Below are 26457 nucleotides of genomic sequence, written 5' to 3'. Positions count from 1 at the left end.
TTGCACATGGGGTGTATATTAGTAAAAGAATGGTTCTTCGATTTTTTTTTCCCCCGAAGCAATTACCATGTACCTAATAAATTGTAAATATATGAAATTATTTTTCCGTATTGTTGAATCACTACGATTTAGAGCAAATTTTTGTACAGAGTACACAATTATTCTAAAGAAATTATAGGCCCATATTGTGAGAATTATACATATAGGCAGATCCACGTGGGTACACTTGTAGTGAGGTCCTTGACTCAGACACCCTCAAAGAATTACTGTTAATGAGCTAGCTGCCTTCTAGAATTTATCACCTGGGAATCTTGCCTATGTGCAAAATGATGCATGTCCGAGGTCGTAGCCTTATTTGTAATAGCAAGATACTGAAAACAGCTCTCAGTAGGGAACTGTCAAATGAATTATGAGACATCCATTCAGTGGAATGCTATGCAGCCAGAGAAAAGAATGAGTGTTTCGTGTTCTTTTCTAGCTCCAACTCCAAGATAATGTGAAAATAAAATAAGCAAGGTGCAGAGCCATGTCCAAGACCAGGAGTGGGCAAAAGTATATAATCACATTTCTATATATGGTATCCATATGAATATTCTGATAAAATTGTGTTAATGTATATGCATAAAATATTTCTAGAAGGATATACTCTAGAAATGGTGCCATAGTGACAGGGCAGGGGAGATTTATTCACTGTATATTCTTTTGAACTTCCTCAAATAAAGTTTTAGCTTAGAGATGGGAAGTGCTCCTTTCCCCACTAAAAATAACTTTTTTTTTTTTAAATTTTAGCTGGCAGTGTGATATAAGCACATGAGTTTTTACTCTAGCCCTCTGCTGTTCAGTATGGTGGTGACTAGCCACAGGTGGCTATTTAAATTAAGCAAAATTTAATAAATGTTAAAAAACAAAACAAAAAAACAGTTTCGTAGTTACACTAGCCACATTTCAAGTGCTCAGTAGCTACATGTGGTTAGTGGCCACTAGGTTAGCACAGATTATAGAACAGGAAATTTGCACAGTGCCGCCATAGATAGGCCTGGGTTGGAACCCAAGCATAGTTGCCAACTTTACTAGCTGTTTACCTTTGGTCAAACTGCTTAAACTCTCCAAGCATGGATTTCTTTACCTCCTAAATTAATTAGAACTTGCCATTTTAATTTGTGAGGATTTAATTTGAAAGCAGTTTAATTTGTAAATATCTGTCAAAGGAGATGCCTTTAATAAAGAGAATTTTTTTGTGTGTGGAATATAATGAACAACATAAACTGATGAACAAGAATAGATCCAGAGACATAGATGTATCGAACAGACCAAGAGAATTATTTGTGTGTCACTTTTGTGATAGGGGCTATGGAAACTGGTGACTAAGATTCCCATGGTTGGTGTCTCTGACTTACCCTCATCTGTTTCTTTCAGGGATTTCTTCAGTGCCAACCCCTTCACCCCTCGGACCTCTGGCAGGCTCACCAGTGATTGCTGCTGCCAACCCCCTCGGGATGCCTGTTCCGGCTGCCGCTGGCGCTCAGCAATAAAGGCCCCTTCTGTCTCCTGAGGCCTGAGCAGAGGTGGGGGAGTCCACTCTCTCCTTGATGCAGCTTGCGCCTGGTGGGGAGGGTGAAATACTTAAGAAGCACCGTGTCTGAACCGTTGCTTGTGGATTTATAGTAGTTCAGTCATAAAAAAAGAATTACAATAGGCTGATTTTCTTTTTTTTTTTTTCTTTCTTTTTTTTTAACTCGAACTTTTCATAACTCAGGGGATTCCCTGAAAAATTACCTGCAAGTGGAATATTTCACGGATAAATTTTTTTCTCCCCTTCCAAATTCAGTTCCTCATCACTAAAAAACAAAGACAAACCAGCCTCAATTCCTGCTGCTGCATTTGGGTGGAGATTTCTTCCCATGCCATTGTTCACCCACCATCCCACACTTTGGGGCAGGGGGTTTGTATCTCATGCTCTTTTCCAGAGATTACAAAAATGTAGCTTCTTCAAGGGAGGTGGGAAGGAAGGAGGGAGGACCCAACCTATAAAAGCAGTGCACTGCTCGTCATTTACATCACTTTATTCCCAAAGTGCTTCAGTGGGGTTATCCTGGTGAATCTAGTGGAAATATGTCTTAATTATAGTTACATTGAGATGCTGAAAAATCTACCCGAAGTGCTGACAGGTCCTGAAAATTTCTGTTCAGTCTGAATCATGTCTTATTGACCTGACCCTAAATCCAACTCACTTATAAGTTTAGTTTAAAACTTCAATAACCTTCCCTCCCAGGCTCTTTACCTTGGTCCTCTCCCCTCTTGTCTCCCAGCATACTCTATAGTTGGAAGGAGACTTGGCCATTTTGAATTCAGTTAGCTACTGGGTATAATTTATTGCTTTTTACAAAAGAAAAAAAACATTATCTATATAGGTTTTATGTTAAGAATGCTTTAAGAGCTAATGGGAGATGTGGCCACACTTTCATTTTAAGCTTTCCACTTTCTTTCCCTCGTATCTTCCCCTTTCTTCACATGCCATTCAGTGAGAAGGCCTGCCCCTCAGTCTTGTAAATGTATCTGAGAGGTAGGAGCAGAACCACTGTCTCCAGTGAAACTGAAATGGTAGACCTGTAATTGTGGGGAAACTATAAACTCTTGTTACAGCCCTGCCACCCTTTGCTGTGTGTATATATATAATACTTTGTCCTTCATATGTGAAAGATCCAGTGTTGGAATTCTTTGGTGTAAATAAACGTTTGGTTTTATTTATCAAGGTTAGATTTAAGTTCCCTGTGTAAAGGTCTCGCTGGGTGGGTGTCTCACGTTCACATCTGAGGGGCCTGCGGCCCTGTACCGTGGAGGCTTCCTAAGGCCACCATTTTTATACACCCCTCATTTGACCCATGGTACCGGGCAGGGCAGAGAGGCCTTAAAAAAGCACCACAAGCCAAAGCGTCTCTGGGGATTAAGGATCCTTTGCCATAAAATTCACTTTGTGTCTCAGCAGTGCAGGGATTGGGGATGGAAAAGTCGCCAGTTTTGTGTGTTTGTGTGTATGTAAAGTGGATTTTCCACTGTAATCCAACCACCTAAGTTTATCAGGTGCTTCACTGAGGAAGCCTAGTTTTTTAAGCACAATAGCAAAACCATCAGCTCTGTATCTTCTGTTAATTTAATTACAGTAGCTGCTTGTGGGGACTAGGAAAAATTCTTCCAACATATTTTAAGGCCTAAAATCTTAGTTCCCCATTCTCCTACCTTTATAGATTCATAAGCCTTTCTCATCTGGGCATCATAGATAAATGTAATTATTTGAGGAGTTGAATCTAATGAACTTATCTAACTTTGTAACCCAAATTGGCTCTAGTAACTTACTTTATCAAGGTGATGGCTTTAGTGAGTATAATGATGAACTTTAGAGAAAGCTAAAGCCTCCTTGTGTAATGCTTCTCAACCACAGGGAGAACACTCTGTGTGGCAGGTGGTTTTCTTTCTTGTGGCCACTTACAGTGGATATTTATTGTTCTTGACCCTTTTATGCCCTAGAATGCTGTGTGGGTTACCATGTTGAATTTGTGCAGAAGCTAAAAGCACCGGATGTGCCAGAGATGCAATTTGTGATTACGTTTGCACTGGATTGTGATTTGAACAGGACACTATGACTAATAAATTCTTTCTTTTTAGGTGGGGAGGAGGGTTGTTGTAAATCAAGACTTCACATCCTACCCTTGTAGCTCAGAGAATCTAGGTGTAGCAGAGGCTGATGTGAGGAGCTGCAGACAGCTGAACCTCCTAACACGCATCAGACCTTGCAAGAAACTGAAGGTAAATGGAGAGGACTCTGAAATGCCACCCAAGAGCCTTTTAAAAGAAACCAACTTTTTTAAATGCTAATTAAGGAGTCACTGCAAAAGCATGAAAAAAAGACCCAATTGGGTGGGTGGGGGGGCAAGGGTTTACAGAGTAACAACTTCTTTGTTGTAAATTACCTCATCTGTATACCTTGTATTGGGACACTTTATTTCTCAGCACTACCTGTGTCTGCATTGATCAGATTGCAGGAGATGGAATGCCAATATAAGACAGTTGTGTTGGCAATTACTCTAAAAGGTTTTTTAGTATTTTTTAACTTTGTTTGAAGTGGGCTTCCCCCTCTCCCCCCCTTTTTTTTTAAGTTTGAAGTCAGAAGTTCCACCTCTCCCCCTTGATTTATTGGTTGTAATTGTATTGTAATTGGTATAACTAAAACATAACTGTGCTGGGAAGAAGTTGTGCCATGAAGGTCTTTAAATTTTTTTTTTTAATAAAAACATTTAAACAAATGAAATGTCCCTACAGCCTGAGCAGTATGCTTATCCAACCGACACCGTATGTGATAGATGACTTAGTTCTCATGTACTTTGAATTTAATATTGAGTTTATAGGGATGTGAAGTGGGATGACTTAAGATTGGTTGAGGAGCACTAAAGTCTGGGAGTTTTTGACATTGAGATACAGTGAAAGAGAGTGTGATGTTGCTAACCAGGACTGGTTTCATTCCTGCCCTTGTCACGCACTTGGCTACTTGGCAGATTACTTAACTTCTGAATCAGTTTCATCATCTATAAAATGGGGCCACTGCTTCCTTGGAATTGAATCAGTGTAAATGTCAAGTATTAATGCACCTATTAGGCCCTTGATAAACCTAGTTTCCTTGACCTCCTGTTACGGAGGATTAGTCCTTGGTCCTGACTTTGCTAGTAATTTCACTATACAGTCTCCTCTGGAACTCTCCAGACCTCTGTGTGTGTTCAGTCAGGAGGAGACTAGATGAGTTGTCTTCTGAGTTTCTTTTCAGCTCTGACATTGATTTTAGAAAGTTTGAATGATTCTTAAGTGAAAAGGTCCATGGAGACAGCTTGTTCACAGCAGAAAAGACCAGTGTTCAATGAATGGCAATAAGCCCTGTGGAAGGTGATTACCCCAGTCCCTGAGACAATTTGGCAAAGTCTCGATGCCTGGAATGAAGGTGTGCTGGTGAGCACATACTTGGCAGCTCCGATCAAAACTATCAAGAGGGCTGGTAAAAGAGATGAAACTGGGTTTTACTTACTTATCAATGCCAAATAAGTAAATTTTACAAAGTATATACTTGAATTGCCTTTTATTCTTTCTCATTTATAGTTTTTAAAAATTAGTTTCCTTTAAATCTTCACTGCATACTATCTTATGGCATCTACATCTTATCAATATTTGGAGTTGAGAAGTGTGTTTTAAATAAAGTAGTCATTGTGTAATATCTTAAAACTGAAATGTCTAACATGAACTTTACTTTCTAACATTCCAATTTTATACATGATAAATATAGGAAGATAAATTGTTAGAGTGGGCCTGTTAGAGACAGGAATATATTTTGTAAAATTTGATTTTCAGGGTATGGCTAATTATTATAGCCTTAAAGTAGTGCAGAACATTTGAGATTGGTTGACATACTTGGGAATGTTAATTTTCTCTCGATCTTTAAATTTCATCTTGTTTCACCTGTTGTCAAGTGTGGTTATAATTAATACTGACTGTTTGAGCATCTCTTGAAAAATCTAGTTTTGTCATAACTGCCTAAAGATTCCCACCAGCAAATTCTCTCCTAAGACTGGAGTTGGGTTTGAGTAGTTGTTTAATCATTAGTCTTTATCTGCCTCCCTACTGGTATTCCTCCTCCCTGTGCCTCAGCTTTAGGAACTGTATAGCCTATACTCGGTGACATGCATGCTAGAAAAGCTGTCTTCCAGGGCCTTTTCCTCCTTAAGGAAAAAGTTAGCCAAAGGCTTTGAAGTAAAGTAGTCCCTAGTTCCCTCCTCAAAATGGGTCTGAAAACCTTAATGTCAGCTGATGCTCCACCCTATCTAAAGTGTCTCCCTGCTCCTCCCACTGCCTTCACTACCACTATCCCATTGCCCTTTTTCTTAACCTCACCCAAGGATATTTTTTCCATGGCTTTTTAAGTGTCAGTGGAAGGGAGGGAAGAGAAGGAAGAGAAAGAAGACAGAGAGAGAGACAGACAGATAGACAGGCATCCATTGTTTGCCTCCCACAGGAGACCCAACTGGGACTGGGGATTGAACCTGCAACCCAGATACATGCCCTTCACCAAGACCCTTTGGTATGAGGGTCAACACTCTAACCACTGAGTCACACCAGCCAGGGCAACACCTGCACTTTTATGGTATTATTTTGATTGATTTATTTATTGTCTATCTCCTCACCTGCATATAAACTCCCTGATGATCTTGTACGTCTTACTAATCTGTGCTTAATTTTTATATTTAAAAACCTTTTTTTCTTTAAAGTGGGCCACTATCCCTCAGTATTGAAGATGATTGACTGGAGTAGCACAAGGATAATGCTTAGCACCACACCAGACTCATAATAGATGCTCAATAAATGGTAATTTCATCCTCTGTTCTCACCTCCACCTTACCCCTCCCCACCACACAAAAAGTTAATAAAAGTGCTGTTGCATAAAGAGCATCTCAAGGTCAGTAGAAACTTGACCTGAGGCTTGCAAGTGTAATTATGAGCCACAAACCCCAGACTGAATTAACATAAGAAAAGGTTTCTTTAATGAGTGGTTGGTGAAATTATAAGTGACTGGAGGCTAAACAATGATCCTGACCAGATTATGTACAGAAAATGATGCCACATCTAAAGAGATGCTATACTTTTATTCGTGGCTGTAAAGTGTCTTATGCTAGAAAGGGAAAATATGCATACATTAAACGTGACAGGTTCTCAACAAATGCAGGTCAAGGGTCTAATTTGAATTGCCTTGTTCCCACCCTCTACAATTTCCCTCTAAGATTCTATCTGTCTCCTCTGAATTTTTAAATTTTCTACTAAAAGCCAAATATTCTTGCACTATAGCAAACTGCTATCTGGATTTGCCTCTCTGTGGCTATATTCACCAGGGATTCTTACTGGCCTTACTGTAAGAAGCTCTCCCCAGGTACCTCTATATGGGAGTTTATAGGATGGCCAATCTGTTTATTGGAGAACTAAGGTGATTGGGTATTTCTGAGTCAGCTTCATTCTTACATCACTTGCTTTGGCAGTGTTTTCTTGGCTCCTCTAAAAACGAAAAGCAACAGCAGCTGGTAAGTGGTTCCCTGATCCCACCCTGTGAGTCAGAGTCAAACATTTGTAGGCTTAACTAAAAAGGCAGGACCTTGCTTCTGTGTATTGAGCAGTTCTATGAAGGAATCCAAATAGCCACAGCTCACATCTCATGTATACCTCATTCTGTTTCTCATTCACCCACTCAGCTTCTCAACCCAGGGTTCCTTATGTACTCACCTGTAAGATGCCTTTCAACAAACTGTTGTTGTTGTCCATGAGAATCAATCCTGTGGGGTAATGTGTGCTTTTCAAATGCAAAAGCAGGAAATGAAATTGTGTATGAGGAATCATTTTATCTGTGTAAAAAAAAAAACAAACCCAGGGTTAAAAATCAGATTGCCCAGTCAAAATTGTAGTCGGCTAACTCCTCCTGCTCCAAATATTGAGGATGCTGACTAAAATTAACGTAATTTACTTTCAAATAAATAGCCAATTTCAAGGAAAGAAATGGAAATTCCTGGGTGACAGAAACAAATTCAGAATTCATCCTGAAGGTAAGTGGATGTTGAAGTCACAGTGGCCCCTAAGACACCAGGCTTGCAAACAGATGAGCCTTTGGGGATAGGGTTAGAATGCCCCCAGGGAGATAGGAGACAACCTCTGGGCCTTTCAAGGTGGAAACTGAAACAATCCCCTGGCACTTGAAAGGGCTGTTGCTAGAAAAAAAGGATTGGAAGAAAACAAAATATTAATTGTGGTTGCCTTGGGGTTGAGGTTAAAATAGATGTCACAGAAAAACAGTAGGAGAAAGGAGTCCTGAGCTCTTAGGGAAGGGAAAATAGTCAGGGAGTCCTTCCCAGAGTAGGGGCTGCTGGAGCTGGCTAAGAAGCCCACCCTTAGCAATTCAACCTGCCAGGGCCAGCACCTGAGATTAGAACCCATTTCTCCGGGCTTAGTTCTGCTTCCTGGAATGCTTTTGCATACCTGTGCTGCCAGGAATCCTGTTCAGGTTTCTAGCCAGTCAATACAGATAAACTTTTTTCTTTCTCTTGCTTTTGCTCTGTGGTCCTTTGAACAAAAATGTTTATCCTCACAGAAATTTCTAGGTCAGCAGATCTAGGTTCAACTGATCTAAACTAGGCTCAGCCAAGCAGCTGTACTTCAGGTTGAGGAAGATTGGCTGGGCTGAGCAACTATGTTGATTGGATTCAGGTTTGTTCCATGTGGGGGAGGCTCCTTCTGAGTCCCATGCTGAAGTTGCAGCAGCTACCCAAGACATGATCTTTTTTTTTTAATCCTCACCAAGGTTATGTTTTTACTAATCCTTAGAGAAAGGAAGTGGGGGGGGGGGGGGAGAGAAACATGATCATTTGCCTCCCCTACACAACCCAACTGGGGATCAAACCTGCAGCCTTTTGGTGTAAAGCAGTGGTTCTCAGCCTTGGCTGCACATTAGAATCACCTGGGAATCTTTTTTAAATCCTGATTTCTGGGCCTCATCCTCCGGAAATTCTGTTTCTTTGTTACTAATGTTGTGGCCCCACCCCATAACAAAGAAACAGAATTTCCAGAGGATGAGGCCCAGAAATCAGGATTTTAAAACGATTCCTGGGTGATTCTAATGTGCAGCCAAGGTTGAGAACCACTGGAAGGCATGCTCTTGTGGATTGCTGGAGCACAAGAGGCCAAATGAAATCACGTGGGCAAAGAAATATTTGGAGGAATAAATTTGGGTATTTTCCAAAATTGACAGACACCATACCATAGATCCAAGAAACTCAACACCAAGCAGAATAAATTTGTACACAAAAGGCATCTCATGTTCAAAATGCTTACACAGAAAATCTTAACAGGCAACCCAGGGAATAAAGTGGCACATTCAGAGGATACTTAAGAATTACCAGACACCATTCAAGCTAGAAGACAATGGAATGGCTTTAATGCTGAGAGAAAAAAAAAAAACGCAGAATCCTATCTATGCGCAGTACAAACAACTTTCAAAAAAGGAAAAAATAAAGCCTTTCTCAGATAAAAACTGAGGAAATAGATTGCCAGAAGACCTATAAGAAATAGTACAGGAAGGTCTCCAGGCATAAGTAATATGATATCAGACAAATTTAGATCTATACAACAAAATTAAGAATACTGAAAGTGGGCCCTAGCCAGTTTGGCTCAGTGGATAGAGCATTGGCCTACAGACCAAAAGGTCCTGGGTTCAATTCCAGTCAAGGGCATGTACCTTGGTTGCAGGCTTCACCCCAGTCCAGGCCCTGGTCAGGGCTCATGCAGGAGGCATCCAATGATGTGTTTCTCTCACATTGATGTTTCTGTCTTACCCTCTCTTCCACTCTCCCTAAAAATCAATGGAAAAAAATGTCCTCAGGTGAGGATTAAAAAAAGAATACTGGGAGTGGACTAAATGAAATTTTTTAATTACCTTTAACTGAAGTCTAAAGTATGAAGTCGGCAAACTTTCTGTTAAGGAACAGATAAGTATTCTAGGTTTTGCAGGTCATGATCTCTACTGCAACCACTCTACTGTTGTAGCATAAATAAAAGCAGTCTTAGGCAATAGGTAAATGAGCATGGCTGTTTCAATAAAACTTTATTTTTGGACTGAGATTTAAATTTCATATTTTATGTGCCACTAATCTTTTGATTTTTTTTTCTCCTCATTTAAAATTGTAAAAGGCCATAGAATGTCAAGCAGTGGGCTGGTTTTGGTTTGTGAATGGACCATCCTTTGCTAACCCCTGATCTAAAGCAAAAATATTAGCAATGAATTGTGTGTTTATAGCATATGGATAAACGAATTGTAAAACCATACGATGAAATGTTGAGCAATAAAAAGAAATAAACTTGATACATGCAGCAACATGGATTAGTCTTAAAATAATTTTTTTGATTGAAAGCCATACCAAAAAGACGACATTCTGTATGATTCCATCCATTTAAAATTCTAGAAAATGCAAACTATAGCCACAAAACATAGTTAAGTGGTTGTCTGCAAGTGTGGGGTGGGGAAAGCAATAGTAGGAGATGGGGAAAAGGGATTTTAGAAGAAAATAAAAGTATGATAATAACATGAAGACTAGAAGGAAGGAAATGGGAATCTACTGTCGAAGGCAAACTGAATAAAGATGCGTGTTGTAAATCCTAGGGCAATCATTAAAATCTTTGACCTACAAAGCTCCATCCCTGGCTCAATGGTAGAGCATAAGATTGAGCCCTAATGCCCTGACTGGTTTGGCTCAGTGGATAGAGCGTCGGCCTGTGGACTGAAGGGTCGCAGGTTCGATTCCAGTCAAAGGCATGTACCTTGGTTGTGGGCACATCCCCAGTAGGGAGTGTGCAGGAGGCAGCTGATGGATGTTTCTCTCCCATCGATGCTTCTATCTCTCTCCCTTCCTCTCTGTAAAAAATCAATAAAATATACTTTTTTTAAAAAAAGATTGAGCCCTAACCAATGGCCACATGGTGACTACAGTGACTGGTTCAGTCTAGGCAGGTGGCAGAAGACAAACACTCTTCTTAGAAATGCTGAGACAAAGAATTTAAGGTATTCAGTCTGATGTAGAAAGTGTGGTGAGACCAGGCTGTCAGGGTCGTATGTGGGGTTGTAATTCAGTCAACATGAAGAGGTGGGTAGCTGAGAGGTGGAGATAGGGGATGCAGAAGGGCAAAAACTTCAGTTACATGAGCCCATCTTTGCCTGGGCTTTTTGGGGGTGAGATTTTTCAGTCGCTTGCTGTGTAACAAAATACCACAAATTTAATTATCTTGGTTTTGCAGTGCAGGTATCCAAGTGTGGGTTAGACAGGTCCTTTACTCAGGTCTCACCAGGCTAAAATCAAGTCAGGCAAGGCTGTGATCTCAGCTGAGGCTCCATGCCCTCTTCCAAACTTACTGTTGGCCAAATTTAGTTTCTTTTGGTATAGGACTGAGGCCCTCCACTCCTAGAAGCTGCCCGCTATACCCTGTTTGGCCTTCTCCACAACATGGAAGTTCATTTCTTAAAAAGCAATAGGTGCCAAAACCGGTTTGGCTCAGTGGATAGAGCGTCGATCTGCGGACTGAGGGGTCCCAGGTTCGATTCCGGTCAAGGGCATGTACCTGGGTTGCGGGCACATCCCCAGTGGGAGATGTGCAGGAGGCAGCTGATCGATGTTTCTCTCTCATCGATGTTTCTAACTCTCTATCTCTCTCCCTTCCTCTCTGTAAAAAATCAATAAAATATATTTAAAAAAAAAAAAAAAGCAATAGGAGAATTGCTGCTTTGAATTTCTTCAAAGAAGGCCCCCAACTTATTTTAAATGAATCATCTGATTAGGTCTACCCAGGTCAAACTCCCTTTTTAGGGATCCTGGTTTTATCTGCAGAATCCCTTCATCTTTGTCTTACAACATCACCTAATCACAAGAGTAAAATCCCATCATATTCACAAGTGCTGCCCACACTCAAGGGGAAGAGGATATGTCACAGACTAGCACGGGTTTGGTATTCCATAAACAGTTATATGGATAAGTAAAGGTGACTCTTATACTGGAAATGAAGATTAAAGTAGGTGACATCAAAGACCACATTCAGTGCTAAAAATATTTAATTCCACCCTGCCGACTTCATCCCATCCAAACTCCTGAGAGATCCTGCCGAAGCTGCTCCGGCACACATCTCTGCCCTCACTAGTGTCAGGGTCCACTTTCTCTTTATACTGTGCTATAAGAACACTAAAGCACAGTTTCTAGACTGATTTGCTTTCTCTTAGCTTCATGATAGTGCCTGTGCTATTTTCTCAGCTAAAACGCTCTTCCCTACACCAACTGACTGACTGCTACCCAGCCCTCTATAAAAGCTTAGAAATTTTCCTTCATCACTCCTCTGTGTGGTTTGGGCTTCTACAACCCTCTAAGCTTCTTCCCACCCCCGCCCAGAACTTTCCACCTTGTATAGTTGAAGAGGCCATCTCCCTAACCTGAGCTGTCCAGGAAGGCAGAGGAGAAAGCTTCATTATGTTGGGTCCTAGCACTGGCCTGGACTGGTTAATGTCCATGAATATTTGTTGAGCAAACAAATGGGTTCAGTAATCTACATGTTTGTGATTTGGGATCTTCCAAGATACATGTGCTTCCTGGTGTCCTTGGCCCCATGGCAGACCGGCCCAGCAAGCTCTGGCTTACCTACAGGCTCCAAGCTCATGTAACAGCAATGGAAATGACCATCACAATGCTTGAGTAGGCTCATTTCTGTTGCCTCAGGAAGGCTTTTTAAAATTCCCATCTCACCCGGCCAGTGTTGCTCAGTGTTTGAGCACTGACTCATGAACCAGGAGGTCACTGTTCTATTCCCCATCAGGGCACATGCTCCGGTTTGCAGGCTCAATCCCCAGTAGGTGGTGTAACAGGAGGCAGACAACTAATGATTCTCATTATTGGTGTTTCTCTTCCTCTCTCTGAAATCATTTTTTTAATACACATTTTATATAAATAAATGGTAATTCATTATTTTAAACAATTCTCATTTGCCACTTAGATCTCCTTTCAAAGAGAATGAGCATTGCCAAAACCGGTTTGGCTCAGTGGATAGAGCGTCGGCCTGTGGACTGGAAGGTCCCAGGTTCGATTCCGGTCAAGAGCATGTGCCTGGGTTGCGGGCACATCCCCAGTGGTGGATGTGCAGGAGGCAGCTGATCGATGTTCCTCTCTCATCGACGTTTCTAACTATCTCTCTCCCTTCCTCTCTGTAAAAAATCAATAAAATATATTTAAAAAAAAAAAAAAGAGAATGAGCATTAGGAATTACGAGGCAAAATGACTGATCATGCTGACATATAGAGTTCCATGGTAATGAACTGCAATTAGACAATGTGCTGCACACAAGGTGGGTATCAGCCTGGGACAGGAATTGGTTATCTCCATTCATCTTGCTAAGCATCTGGCAGTTGCTTGACCCTCTCTCTTTTCCCTGAGAGCCAGTCACCTTCTTGTGTTACAGAGAATGAGAGCTGGTCCAAGCCTCACAATAACGACATACTGCTTAGCCCTAGAATTGTGATGATGGGGAGGAGAGCAGGTCCTTGTCCCATCATTACTATAGGCAAGAATCCACTGGCCAGCACAGTAACAAAGAAATAAATACCCCAAATTGCTTGAGTGTATTACTCCCAAATTGGAACGACAATTCTTTAGGACAGTGGTTCTCAACCTTCCTAATGCCGCAAACCTTTAATACAGTTCCTCATGTTGTGGTGACCCCCAACCATAAAATTATTTTCAGTGCTACTTCATAACTGTAATTTTGCTACTGTTATGAATCATAATGTAAATATCTGATATGCAGGATGTATTTTCATTGTTACAAATTGAACATAATTAAAGCATAGTGATTAATCACAAAAACAATATGTAATTATATATGTGTTTTCCGATGGTCTTAGGCGACCCCTATGAAAGAGTCGTTCGACCACCAAAGGGGTCGCGACCCACAGGTTAAGAACTGCTGCTTTAGGACAATAAGCATCTTTTAACCTCAACTACAATTTAGAATCACAACTAGAAATGTTTTAAACTCGCAGTGCTAATATTTTTTGCATTAAGCAATCTATGCAAAAATGTGATGCTTTAAATTCTTATAATATTTAAGATAATTTTGGAAATTCTAACAGATTCTTGTACTGATTACAAACATATTTGAATAATAGATTTGACTTGTGATTTTAAGTCGAAGTCTTATTAAATTTGTATTGATACATTTAAAAGAACTCATGACTTAACATATAAGTTTATTTCATTCACAAGAATTACATAAAATCCCAAAAGGCTTTGTTAGAAAATTGTGATACTTAAAAAGAAAAGTGAATTATTAAATTTATAAGTGCAATGTCAAATCTTCAAAAGGAATTTAATCAAGTTTATTAATGGGACCAATGATGTGATTGTTAAAATGACTAGATTTATGAATGGAATTGTAAAATTTGTTCGTTGAAATTAAGAAAACTCGATTTGGGGATTTCTAATTTTAATAAATTGAATATTCATTTTAAAAATCAAGTTAACCTCAAAGTAATCGTTTCTGCTTGTGAAACCTACCCAGAGGACCTTTTTAAAAATGACTTGTAGCCCTAACGGGTTTGGCTCAGTGGATAGAGTGTCGGCCTGCGGACTCAGGGGTCCCGGGTTCAATTCTGGTCAGGGGCATGTACCTTGGTTGCGGGCACATCCCCAGTAGGGGGCGTGCAGGAGGCGGCTGATCGATGTTTCTCTCTCATCGATGTTTCTAACTCTCTATCCCTCTCCTTTCCTCTCTGTAAAAAATCAATGAAATATATTTTAAAAAAAACACCAAAAAATAAAAATGACTTGTAATGGTAGATAGACCATGGAATTAGAATTGAACATGAAAGCAAGGGAGGCCAGGAGTAAACCCAGGGGGCTGGGTGTCTGGAGAGAATAACGAGCTGTTTGGTAGGGGTCACCCCGCAACCAGAATACAGGGAACTTGAGGTGTGTGGCAGTTTCTGGCCTCGACAATAGGGGTGTGACCGAGGGAATGCGTGGCCAGTTGGAGAGAAAGCACTGTCATTGGAGATGAGAAAGTGGTCAAAGATCTGATAAGACATGTTCATCTTGGATGAGTGGCCAGGTTTGTGCAGCTCCAAGGGGGACACTGGTCACATAATCGTCTGTGAAAGGCGCCTCATGGCGCTGTGCAGTGAACAGCCTGCGGAACCACATAACATGGTTCTGATCAAGGCCTGAAGTCGCCAGGTATGATGACAGGAGTGTGTGTGTGGGTGAGATAGAAGGTAAGATCCTTGTAAGCAAAAACACGAGCTTTTCATTGTGAAGTAGGTACTATATGCGTGGTAATATTCTCAGCACTTTCCCAATAACTGAGTTAGTACTCTCATTATTATCAGCATCACTTTACAGATAAGAAAAGCAAAATAAATGACAAAATCTGGTCCGGACGCACTTGCTCTATATACTTCTGGCGGAGCTCTCCCGGGCGCTCCCCGCGTTCTGGGCTCAGAGCGCCTGTGCGCCTGCCCGCCCGGGAGGCGGGCGCTCGTTCTGGCGTCGCGAACGGTCACGTGCCGGTACGGGGGCGGGGCCCGTGCGCAGATGCCGAGGCGCCTGCGCGCAGCGGGCTACCGAGCCGGGCCTGCCGGGAAGTGCGGGCGCGTTTTCTCTCGGCTCCGCCACCAGCCGGGGCTCGGGCCCGTGCCCGGGCCCCCGGGACATGGCCTCCCCAACTGCGCAGGGCGACGTCCCCACCTCCAGTCACTGGGACGACGGCGCGGAGACGGCAGGTACGGAAGCCGGCCGGGGCGTCGAGGGGTGGCCTGCGAGGACAGCCCGAGGGACAGGGGCGACCCAAGGCGACGGGGACAGCTGTCGGCGGAGCGGGTCCCGGCGCCAGCGGCGCTCGACGGGCCACCTGGGTGCGCCCAAAGCCGAGGGCCGGGCCGGGCCGGAGTCGGGACGGCGGGGAGGAAAAGGCCGAGGGAAGGAGAGCCTAGTATAGGGGCCCACGGGCGCGGGGACCAGAGGAGCCATGGTGGCAGAGCCGCATCCCCTGTGGGGAGGGCGGCGGGACTCGGCCCCGGCGCATCTGAACGGGGGAATCGGGTCTGAGAACTGGGCTCAGCCTCCGCCCGGCCCGAAGCTGTCCGGCCACGTCCACAGACTCCTGCCACCTCCCTGGTTGTAGGGCAGGTGCTCAGACCTCAGCGATCGCCGCCTTGACTTCCGTGGTGTGAGTGGACACAGAATTCTTTTCATTGCCATAATATCCAGTCCTTTTAAAGTGCACCGTTCAGTGGTTCTTAGCACTTTCACAGAGTTTTGCGATCATCCCCCCTGTCTAATTCCAGAACATTAATATTCCAAGGAGAAAGCCCACTCCCCAGTCTCCACGGTTCCTGGCAGACACTCATCGACTTTATGTCTCAAGCCTGTCCCACCTGTCTTAATGTTCTTTAATTGTGTAAAAAGCTATTTTCTATTTTTATACTGTTTCACCCTAAGCCATTATTTCTATGAAATCATGGGTTCATTGTGCATTGTTTTCAAATATGTTTGACGTATTAAGATCGGACTGTTAAAAGTAGTCATGTTTATTCTGTACCAAGTAGAATAATCTCTTTTTCCTCTGGGGAAAATAATTAGCTTTCCCACTTTTTGGTGGCAGCCATAGTAGAACCAGTTGACATATTCAACCCACATATTATGATGAAGCACCTAGTATCCACGTCTTGTTTCTCTGGGCTCGTTTTCTGTCGTCCCCCTTTTCTCCTACTCTAGTCCCGGATGGAAGTGGAGCTCACTCATCATATTACTTCCCTGGGCCCTTTGGCCTTGTAACCCTTTGATGGTGTGTGACATCTGTCTTCATGGCATAATAGTCCGTGCCCCAAGTGGTGCAGGTCTTGTGACCTGTTGTAGTGCAATTGTTTTGAGAGACTACCTCCCAGTTTCCTTCATTTTATTTCTCTGGATGCATGGGAAGAACTTGGAAATCAGAGTATTTTTATTTTGTTTTGTTTCGTGGTTTTTTTTTCCTTTTTGTTTTCGTTGTGGTTTTAATCATATTGGAGAATTGACAGTTTTTAACACTGGAAGCTCTCGTTTGTAGAGTTCATGGTTTACGCTCTAGAATATTTTTCTGCATTGTTGAGGTAAAGCAGTCTTTCTTAATGCACACTTGTTTTTATGTTTCAGTAATGAATCTCTGCTAACTCTGGTACTGTTTGTTGAAACTAAATAGGGCCTCCAAAAACAAAGGCTACTATGTATATTTAGATTTTAATAGGAACCTTACTCAGAAAAAGGTAAGGTTTTCTTCTCCCACTGTCTTTCTCCAGTACAGATATGAAGTTCAAGCATAAAATTTTAAGTTAATTTTCTTTTTTTGTTTTTAATTAATTTCAGAGAGGGAGAGAGAGAGAAACATCAATGATGAGAGAGAATCATTCATCGGCTGCCTCCTGCATGCCCCCTACTGGGGATCAAGCCTGCAACCCAGGCACGTGCCCTTGACTAGAATTGAACCTGGGACCTTTCAGTCCGCAGGCCAACACTCTGTCCACTGAGCGAAACCGGCTAGGGCAGTGGTCGGCAAACTGCGGCTCGGCAAACTGCAGCTCGCGAGCCACATGCGGCTCTTTGGCCCCTTGAGTGTGGCTCTTCCACAAAATACCGACTTCTGCGCACGGGCCACGAAGTTTCAATCGCACTGTATGTGCACGCCTGCATGTGGTATTTTGTGGTATTTTATGGAAGAGCCACACTCAAGGGGCCAAAGAGCCGCATGTGGCTCGAGAGCCGCAGTTTGCCGACCACGGGGCTAGGGCTTAAGTTAATTTTCAATGTCAACATCAGGAGTTCAAGGAGGGGCAGGGCAATGTCTGTCTGAGGGGATGGATCTCTCTCTCCCTCTCTCTCTGATTGGTTCTTTCATTGTTTGATTAAGGCTAACATTGCTTAGTTTGAGTTTAACCTCTAAAGACTGCAAAGCTTTCTTGATGTGCAAGCTTAAACCAAATAAGTATGGAATTTTGTACTCTCACATAAGATTCCATTATTAAGTATGTAGACCTTTTACCTGATGTAAGCCATTAATGTGTATTTTGCTGATATGGAAAAACTTTAGAGGAATCATAGCTAGTGTTCACCTTCAGTCCTTGTCCTTTCCCTATATATCCAGTTCCCAAGCCAGGTGTTTTTGGAGATAACCTGTTGCTCTGAGGAGGCAGGAATCTTCACCTGGGTTCTGTAGCCAGAGTTGGGAAATATTTGAAACAATAACAGGCTCATCCATCTTTTATCTGAACTGTTAATAACCGCTGCTTCAGTGCCCTTATTAGAGAGCAGGCCAAGTAGTACCTCTTACCATTTTTTCCTGTGTTGAATGAATTGCTTTTCAGGCATCGAGAATTTATTTATAGTAGTGTCTTATATTTTGCAGCCAATTGTAGAATAATCATTTCATTCTGTAGTGGTTATCGTAGCCAAGATCTCTTACTGTAAAGGAATTTGGAAAGTCTCAACTTTGGAATATGTAATACATCTCTCTTATTAGGGGCGCAAAAAGGAACTGGAGAAGAAAGGATTCGGGAATTGGAATTACATACGTACTACTTCCTGATGAAATGTGGACTTTTATCCCAAGTCCAATATGAGCATTCTGGAGTCAGGACGTGCGTGTCCCACCCCAAAATCCATATATAAAATGTATCTAAAGGAGATAGTAGGCATTAATTTTTTTATTTTCCTGAGCATCCCAAGAATAGTTCTGTAATTTTTCTCTGAGATGAAGAGGATACATGTAAATTAGTTTCAGTTGAGACTCTGCTAACCTTTTTTCCCTCTTTGTGTAATCTAACAGTGGACCTTATCATTCTATAATTTATACATTTCTAGCTTACGTGAGTTTTCTGTTTTCTCTTCCCTTTTTATGTCACAATGAGAGTTTTATACATTAGGTGCAATAAATGGTTGTGGGGTGGGCGCGCACTTAGGAGTGCCTTCCTTAGATTAAGTGCCATTAATACTTAATCACTCAGCTGTGGGATTGAGGAAGGTGATATTGGGGCCTGAACAGACCCCACATTTGAGCAGCATCCTACTCTGGGAAGTACCAGTAGCTTTAGAAAAAGGCCAAAGAGTCTACATCTCTACAGTCATTTGCTGCATAACAGTTTCAGTCATTGATGGACTGCATATACAAAGCCTACCATCTAGGTTTGTGCAGGTGCCCTCTGTGATGCTCACACAACAACGAAATTGCCTAACAACACATTTCTCAGAACGTATCCCCGTTGTTAATTAGCACATGACTGTGTTTAGAGTTGTGCAGTAAGCATATTCTTAACAGTAGTATGGGCAAAATTATGTCATTTATTATAGGCCAGTGTTTCCAAAGGAACAGTAGCTAAGCTAGCTTTTTATTCTATTCTGTACACACTGTGTTCCCACCGAGCACCAAAAACCAGAAGGTAGTAGTAAATTTTGTAATGCAGGATTAAAAATGGAATTGGAACTGTGTTGAGAAAACTAAGTACAGGAGCTGTGGTTTGGGTCTAGAAATAGTAAAAATTCTGGCAGATTACTTACGCAAACCTAATAGAAATCCGGGTGATTGCAAACAGTGTTATTTCCTTCAAGACACAAGCAAGGATTTTCCTTTCCCCCAGATTGCTGAATGAATAGCTTACTTGGAAAGAGGGGCAGGGTGACTATATGTCTAAACAAACGAAGGAAATTTTTCCACACTCTTCGTAAGTAGGTTAACAACATTTCTAAAGTCAGTTTATCTCGAACAGTATTCATATTACCATTTAATTGTTCTTAATTTGTGATGTGTAGAAAATACAAGGAAACTCTAAGTTAAAAAAAAAAAATTACAGGCTATTTTGTACTTTATATTTTTTGTTGGAAATTAATTCAGTTCCTTCTCATATTTTTAAATAAAAAGTCTTCTCACCCTCACTGGGTTTGACTCAGTGGGCAGAGTGTTGGCCTGTGGACTCAAGGGCCCCAGGTTCGATTCCAATTGGGGACACATGCCTGGGTTGTGGGCTCCATCCTCATCGAAGGGTATGCATGCAGGAGGCAGCTGATCAGTGATTCTCTCATCATTGATGTTTCTGTTTCTCTCTCCCTCTCTCTTCCTCTCTGAAATCAATAAAAAATATATATATTTTTAAAAAGTCTTCTCTGTGTCTTGTTTATCTATGGTCCCTCTTTGAAAACATACAGCCTTCTCTTCCAAAGGATGGCCCCTCAACCCTGTCTTTCCTGAGTGTAAGATAAATCCAGCCCACACTCTTCCATAAGCTACATTTTTTGCAGTCCTTCAAGCCTCTGTCCTCTTCTTTTACCAATACTTCAGCCTCAGAATTACCTCTGTGTTTTCTGGACATGATGTGTCTTTCATGTAAAAAGGTCTTTGCACATACTCCTCTCCCTTCAACCACTCTTCCATGTGCAGTTTTCTTTAAGAAGATACCAGATATATTCTTGGCAAAGCCTTTCCTGATTGCATGAGAAGTAGTCATTCTTTCCTCAGGAGTTTCATAATTCTGTTATATCATGTATAATAATTGTTTGTACCCTTCCCTACTGTGAGCCTCTCAAGTGCTGGGAAGGAGTCAAATTAATCTTTATCCTTAGTACAGTGCTTACTATAAATAGATGTTCATTAAATGATAGGCTGATAAGAGTATGGAGTAATGGACAAGTGGATAGATGGACAAATGGATGGATACACTTAAGCCAAGAGCATGAAGCACCTTGTAAATAAACATTTAACTAGTTAGGTGCCATACTGACAGAGGAAATTGGGACATAATTGTTATGATTTCTAGATAGAGTAACCCTTTAATTTAGCATCCAAGCTGGGACATTTTTGAAAGTACAGATAGCAGGAGGGATTTGCTATGAACAGTTATGCCATAATTATAGGTGTGAGCCAGGAATCTCTCAAACCTGAAAGAGATGATCACTCTACTAGGTTACCAGGGAAAAGAACATTCTAGACAGGAGAACAGGTTTACGTAGGTTAAAAGTGACCTGTATTATTTTCCTGTCTGCACCTGCAATTGCATGTGACTCTAAGGCAGTTAATTTATGTCACAGCTCTCATAGGTAGGTAACCATGATCATTAGGTACCAGCTTTCATTTGTGTTAATAATGTGGAGCTTTGTCATGGAAACAGTTTGTAGACTGTTGACTCAGAATAGAAAATTATCGAGGAAGACTGCTTATTTAGAAAGTGTCCCTTCTGAACCTAATCTACCTGCCATTAATCTTCTCTAAAGCCTACCCTACTTTCTAGTGTTTATCTCCCCCCTTATATTACTCCAGTGCCTTACACCTAATATATGCTACATAAATATTTTCAGTGATCTGTTTACTGTTAAAGGAAAGGGCCTTGTGTTTCCTGTCTCCAAGCTTTTTTCTCCTCTCTGCCTCTCTTCCCAGCCTCTTGAAATCCTCCTTTTCCTGTTTTTTAAAATATGTTAACTTTATTATATATTTTTTTAAGTTCTCACCTGAAAACATGCTTTTATTGGTTTTAGAAAGAGAGGAAGGGAGAGAGAGAGAAACATCAATCAGCTGCCTCCTGCAGGCACCTGACTGGGGATAGAACCCACAACCTGGGTATGTGACCTAACCGGAAGTTGAACCTACGACGTTTCAGTGTACAGGATTGTGCTCTAAATAACTAAGCTACGTGGCCAGGGCCCGCCTTTTCCTTTGTAAATTATACTCTTTGCTGATGCTTTCTCAGTTTAGTCTGACTCACAACATTCTCTGAGCTCTTGGTGTCTACACATTCCTTTTGGGGGCCGGGGGAGCGGGGGGCAATTACAGTGCATTTCTTTGTGGCATTTCTTTTATGGTGTCTTGTTTAACTTTTGTTGTGTTTGCTGTTCTTAAAATTAGACATTCTGCCTGAAAACTCTAAAAGCCTATTACTCCATTACTTTAAATAGAATATTTATAACATGGTTAACATTGACCAAAAATTCTCAACCAATTTCCTAAAAAGACAATTAAACACAGTAAAATGCCTATGTATAAATAACAAACTATCACATGAGGATGTAAGATGCTTAAAACATAACTTCCAGATCACAGTAATTAATATGGTTTTTAAAAAACAGTTGTTTTGTGTGTAGCATCATGCCTCTCTTACCACCCACACTGGAGACCCAAGTATACCCTTTGACATTCTGATTTTGAAAATATTTCTGTGATTTCGATATTTTATCAGTAACTAGGAATTTTTGTGGTTTTGTTTTAAAATATATTACTGAATTTTGGTGGCATGTATATACATTTTTCCTCTATAAACAACAGGAAAAATATTAAGAGATATATATTAAGAACGAACAGGCATTCTATTAGGAAAACATTAACAGTAACAGTTAGATATGCCTGAATTTACTGAACACTTATTATAATTATAATTTCTTACTGATCACTTACATGGCATACCTCCTTAGTGTTTTGTACATAATGTGCTAATTAAATATCTGTAGGTTGGCTTTAAATATACCTACCTGTACCTCAGACCAGATAAGGAGATTGAGCCCTGAGTAGAAAATGTACACATGCTGAATATGTGCCTTAATGCCCCTCCAACCCCTCAGTGTGTGTGTGTGTGTTTGTTTTTGCAGGCTTTAACGCCAAAAGGAAAAAGAAAGTGGCAAAGATATACCAGGCTCTGAACAGTGATCCCACTGATGTGGCTGCCCTTAGACGCATGGCTATTAGCGAGGGAGGGCTCCTAACTGATGAGATGAGACGACAAGTGTGGCCCAAGCTCCTCAATGTCAACATCAATGACCCACCTCCTGTATCAGGTAAGATGGGGAGTACTGTGAGGGGAGCTTATTTAGGAGGCAAGGAAAAAAGAATTTCAGAATCTTTGATTTTTATGCAAATGTCAAACCAAGAGTAGATGAGTAAATCTAAAGCATTGAGAATATGATTGGTCCAACTCTGAAAATAAGGCCAAACTAATAAGTAGAATTTTATTCAAAAATGGAATGAGCTTTTATTGGCTAGGTAGAGAAGTTTATTAAAAACGTATATTTCAACCCAGCCCCTGTGGTTCTGTGGTTGAGTTTTGACCCAAGAACCAGGAGATCAGGCTCAATTCCTGGTCAGGGCACATGCCCAGATTTTGGGCTCAATCCCCAGTAGGGGTCGTGTAGGAAGCAGCCAATCAATGATTCTCATTGGTGTTTCTATCCCTCTCTCCCTCTCCCTTTCTCTCTCTGAAATCAATTAAAACAGCGGTTATCAACCTGTGGGTCGCCACCCCTTTGGCGGTCGAACGACCCTTTCACGGGGGTCGCCTAAGACAATTCTGCATATCAGATATTTACATTACGATTCATAACAATAGCAACATTATAGTTATGAAGTAGCAACAAAAATAATTTTATGCTTTGGTCACAACATGAGGAACTGTATTTAAAGGGCCAGAAGGTTGAGAACCACTGGATTAAAACATCCCTAGCTGGTTTGGTTCAGTGGATAGAGCATTGGCCTGTGGACCAAAGGGTCCCGGATTCGATTCCGATCTAGGGCATGTACCTTGGTTATAGGCTCCTCCCTGGCCTGGGCCCTAGTTGGGGTTTGTGCAGGAAGCAACCAATTGATGTGTTTTTCTCACATTGATGTTTCTCTCTGTCTTTCCCTTTCTCTCCCACTCTCCTTAAAAATCAATGGAAAAATTCCTCGGGTGAGGATTAACAGTAACAACAAAAAATAACGTATTTTTTTAAAAATGCATATTTCAGTCCATATTTACTTAGAGATGGGTTGTAGGAATCTGTATTTTAATAAGCACTCCACCTAATTCTGATGTACATGGACTACATTTTTGAGAAACAGGCTATGGGGAAAAATAATATCTTTTTTTAAAAAAACACAAAAGCCCTAGCTGGTTTGGCTCAGTGGATAGAGCGTCAGCCTACAGAGTGAAGGCTCCCGGGTTTGATTCTGGTCAAGGGCACATGCCCAGGTTGCTGACTCAATCCCCGGTAGAGGGTATGTAGGAGACAGCTGTTCAGTGATTCTCTCTCATCATTAATGTTTCTATCTCTCACTCTCCCTTCCTCTCTGAAATCAATAAAAATACATTTTTTAAAAAAACACAAAAGAATTTTTATTGGGAAATATCATCCTCATTTTGGATTCTAAAATTCTGTAGTTCTGTGAAAAGCTATAACTTTAACTAATCTGCAAGGCCTGTGTGGTAAAAGGAGTTCCTTGGAATATAGTGTAGAATACTGATAAAAGTATTACAGAACAATGAACCCATTTTGTCATTCACTCAACAAACATTTATTGCTTTATTGCTATGTTTGGCAAAAGTCCGGCTCTTGGGGATTCTTTCACTCATTTGGCAGATATTAGTTGTGCTCCTGTTGTGTGCCAGATACTGGAGACAATTAAAACAGCCTCTGCCAGTAAAAGTTCACAGTGTCATAGTGCAGCCGAGTAGGTGTTAAGTTGCCACTTGTTTAATCTTTGAAGCTGGCTGCCTCAGAGCAGTACGCCTTTTGTTGGAAGAGAAAGGCATTACCATGTTCACACTCTGAATCCTGAGATGATGTTCTATCAGATTTCAGATTTCCCCGATCTTTATAAGATGAAGTTTGTGTGGGGAAGTTTTGCACAGGCTCCTCTGTTAGCATTTGATTTCGGTTTGTGAAGGAAATGTAGACTTGCTACACAACACTCAATTTGGGTTGAGGGAAATGTGCACTTGTTATCCTATCTAATAAAAGAGAAACATGGTAATTTCCCGTACGTCCGCTACCTTTCCCATTGGCTAATCAGGGTGATATGCAAATTAACTGCCAGCCAAGATGGCGGCCACCAGCCAGGCTACTGACACGAACAGGAGGCTTGCTTGCTTCAGTGACGGAGGACTCCAACGTTCCCCGCCTGCCGCTGCTGGGCTCTGAGCTGCTAAGAAACATTGTTACAAATATAGAAGCTAAACAAAACCCCAGAAACCTGTTTTCAGTCAGCCAGGATCTCAGAGCTGGAGTCGCAACAAAGTTTCAAATACAGAAAGTAAACAAAGCCAGAAACCTGCTTTCAGCAGCAAGGTCTCACAGCTAAAGCCGGCTCTCAGCTCCAGTGACAGCCATAAATCCAAGAATAAAAAAAAAAAAAAGAAAAAAGGAGCAGTTGGGAGCTTCAGTCACCCGCCAGCCTGAAAACAGCCCTCAGCCCCTCACCCAGACTGGCCAGGCACCCCAGTGGGGACCCCAACCCTGAAGGGTGTGTGACCAGCTGCAAACAGCCATCATCCCCTCACCCAGGCTGGCCAGGCACCCCAGTGGGGACCCCCACCCTGATCCAGGACACCCTTAAGGGCAAACCAGCCGGCCCCCACCCGTGCACCAGGCCTCTATCCTATATAGGAAAAGGGTAATATGCCTCCCAGCACCGGGATCAGCGGAGCCACAAGGCCTCCTGGCCCCTGGAGCAGCGTGACAGGGGGCAGCGCCCAAACCCCCTGATCGCCCTGCGGCTCTGTGTGTGACGGGGCAGGGCCACAACCTCCCTATCCACCCTGCTCTGTTCGTGACAGGGGAAGGCACCCCAACCCCCTGATCAGCCCTGCTCTGTGCCTGATAGGGGGGAGCTTCCTAACCCCCTGATCGGCCCTGCTCTGTGTGTGACAGGGTGTGGCCCCCCAACCCCCCCATGGGCCCTGCTCTGTATGTGACAGGGTGCGGCGCCCCAAGCCCCCCCATGGGCCCTGCTCTGTGTGTGACAGGGTGGAGCCGCAACCTCCCCATCGGCCCTGCCCTGAGTGTGACGGGGGAGTGCTCCAACCCCCTGATCGGCCCTGCTCTGTGGGTGACGGGGCGGCGCCCCAACCTCCCCATCGACCATGCCTTGAGTGTGACAGGGGACGGCACCCCAACCCCCCAATTGGCCCTACCTTGAGTGTGACTGAGGGTGGCATCACAACCTCCTGATCCGCCCTGCTCTGTGCGTGACAGGGGGGAGCTCCCCAACCCCCTGATCGGCCCTGCTCTGTGTGTGACAGGGTACGAAGCCCCAACCCCCCTGATGGGCCCTGCTTTGTGTGTGACAGGGTGCGGAGCCCCACAACCCTGATGGGCCCTGCTCTGTGCGTGACAGGGGGCAGCGCCCCAACCCCTGATCGGCCGGCTCTGTATGTGACGGGTGGCACCACAACCCCCTGATCCGCCCTGCTCTGTGCGTGACAGGGAGTGGTGCTGCAACCTCCCCATCGACCCTGCCTTGAGTGTGACAGGGGGCGGCACCCCAACCCCCCAGTCGGCCCTACCCTGAGCGTGACTGAGGGTGGCATCGCAACCTCCTGATCCGCCCTGCTCTGTGTGTGACGGGGCGGCGCCCCAACTCCCCAATTGGCCCTGCTCTGAGCCCGACCAGGGGCAGGCACCTAGGGATTGGGCCTGCCCTCTGCCACCCGGGAGCAGGCCTAAGCCAGCAGGTCGTTATCTCCCAAGGGGTCCCAGACTGCGAGAGGGCACAAGTGGGGCTGAGGGACACCGCCCCCCCCCCACCACCACTGCACAAATTTTTGTGCACCGGGCCTCTAGTATATATATATAACAGCTAGAGACCGCCTCCTTACATTCACACTGTATTGGGCTTATCACCTGGACAGAAATACAATGTCCTATTTGCAGTGTGTTAGCTTTAGAATTTCTGGGTCAAGAGAAGTTAGGTTCTCCTTTATAGGAGTTTATCTTAATACTCCTTTCTGAACAGCTCAGTGCTTCCTAGACTTTACAGATGTTAGAGTTTTTTCAGTGGTCTATGGTTTCCACATTTATGATCTGATTTGATCCTTAT

General features: G+C 42.7%; 2 protein-coding genes across 10 annotated transcripts in view; both read left to right on the top strand.

Moving 5' to 3' along the window:
• Window positions 1-9952, top strand: part of CSNK2A1 (casein kinase 2 alpha 1) — a 70326-nt gene extending 60374 nt beyond the window's left edge. For 5 of the 7 annotated variants that reach the window (XM_036322317.1, XM_036322319.1, XM_036322318.1 and 2 more), the window contains one exon: window positions 1417-4306. In XM_036322317.1, the coding sequence (XP_036178210.1) occupies window positions 1417-1532 (116 nt within the window). In that variant the 3' untranslated portion in view covers window positions 1533-4306. Of the gene's footprint in view, window positions 1-1416; window positions 4311-6305; window positions 6403-7560; window positions 7626-9762 lie in introns of those variants that run through there. The other 2 variants (XR_004969971.1, XM_036322320.1) reach the window with 2 other exon arrangements.
• A 5250-nt stretch (window positions 9953-15202) lies between these two features.
• TBC1D20 (TBC1 domain family member 20) overlaps window positions 15203-26457 on the top strand; it is a 29668-nt gene continuing 18413 nt past the window's right edge. For 2 of the 3 annotated variants that reach the window (XM_036322315.1, XM_036322314.1), the window contains exons 1-2: window positions 15203-15379; window positions 22257-22442. In XM_036322315.1, coding sequence (XP_036178208.1) covers window positions 15310-15379; window positions 22257-22442 — 256 coding nt within the window. In that variant the 5' untranslated portion in view covers window positions 15203-15309. The remainder of the gene's footprint in view (window positions 15380-22256; window positions 22443-26457) is intronic. The other variant, XM_036322316.1, reaches the window with a different exon arrangement.

Source organism: Myotis myotis, unplaced genomic scaffold (genome assembly GCF_014108235.1).
Source record: "Myotis myotis isolate mMyoMyo1 unplaced genomic scaffold, mMyoMyo1.p scaffold_m19_p_9, whole genome shotgun sequence".
NCBI classification, from domain to species: Eukaryota; Metazoa; Chordata; class Mammalia; order Chiroptera; family Vespertilionidae; genus Myotis; species Myotis myotis.
The sequence above is the reverse complement of the archived record's forward strand: the minus strand, read 5'-3'. Positions and strand labels throughout refer to the sequence as shown.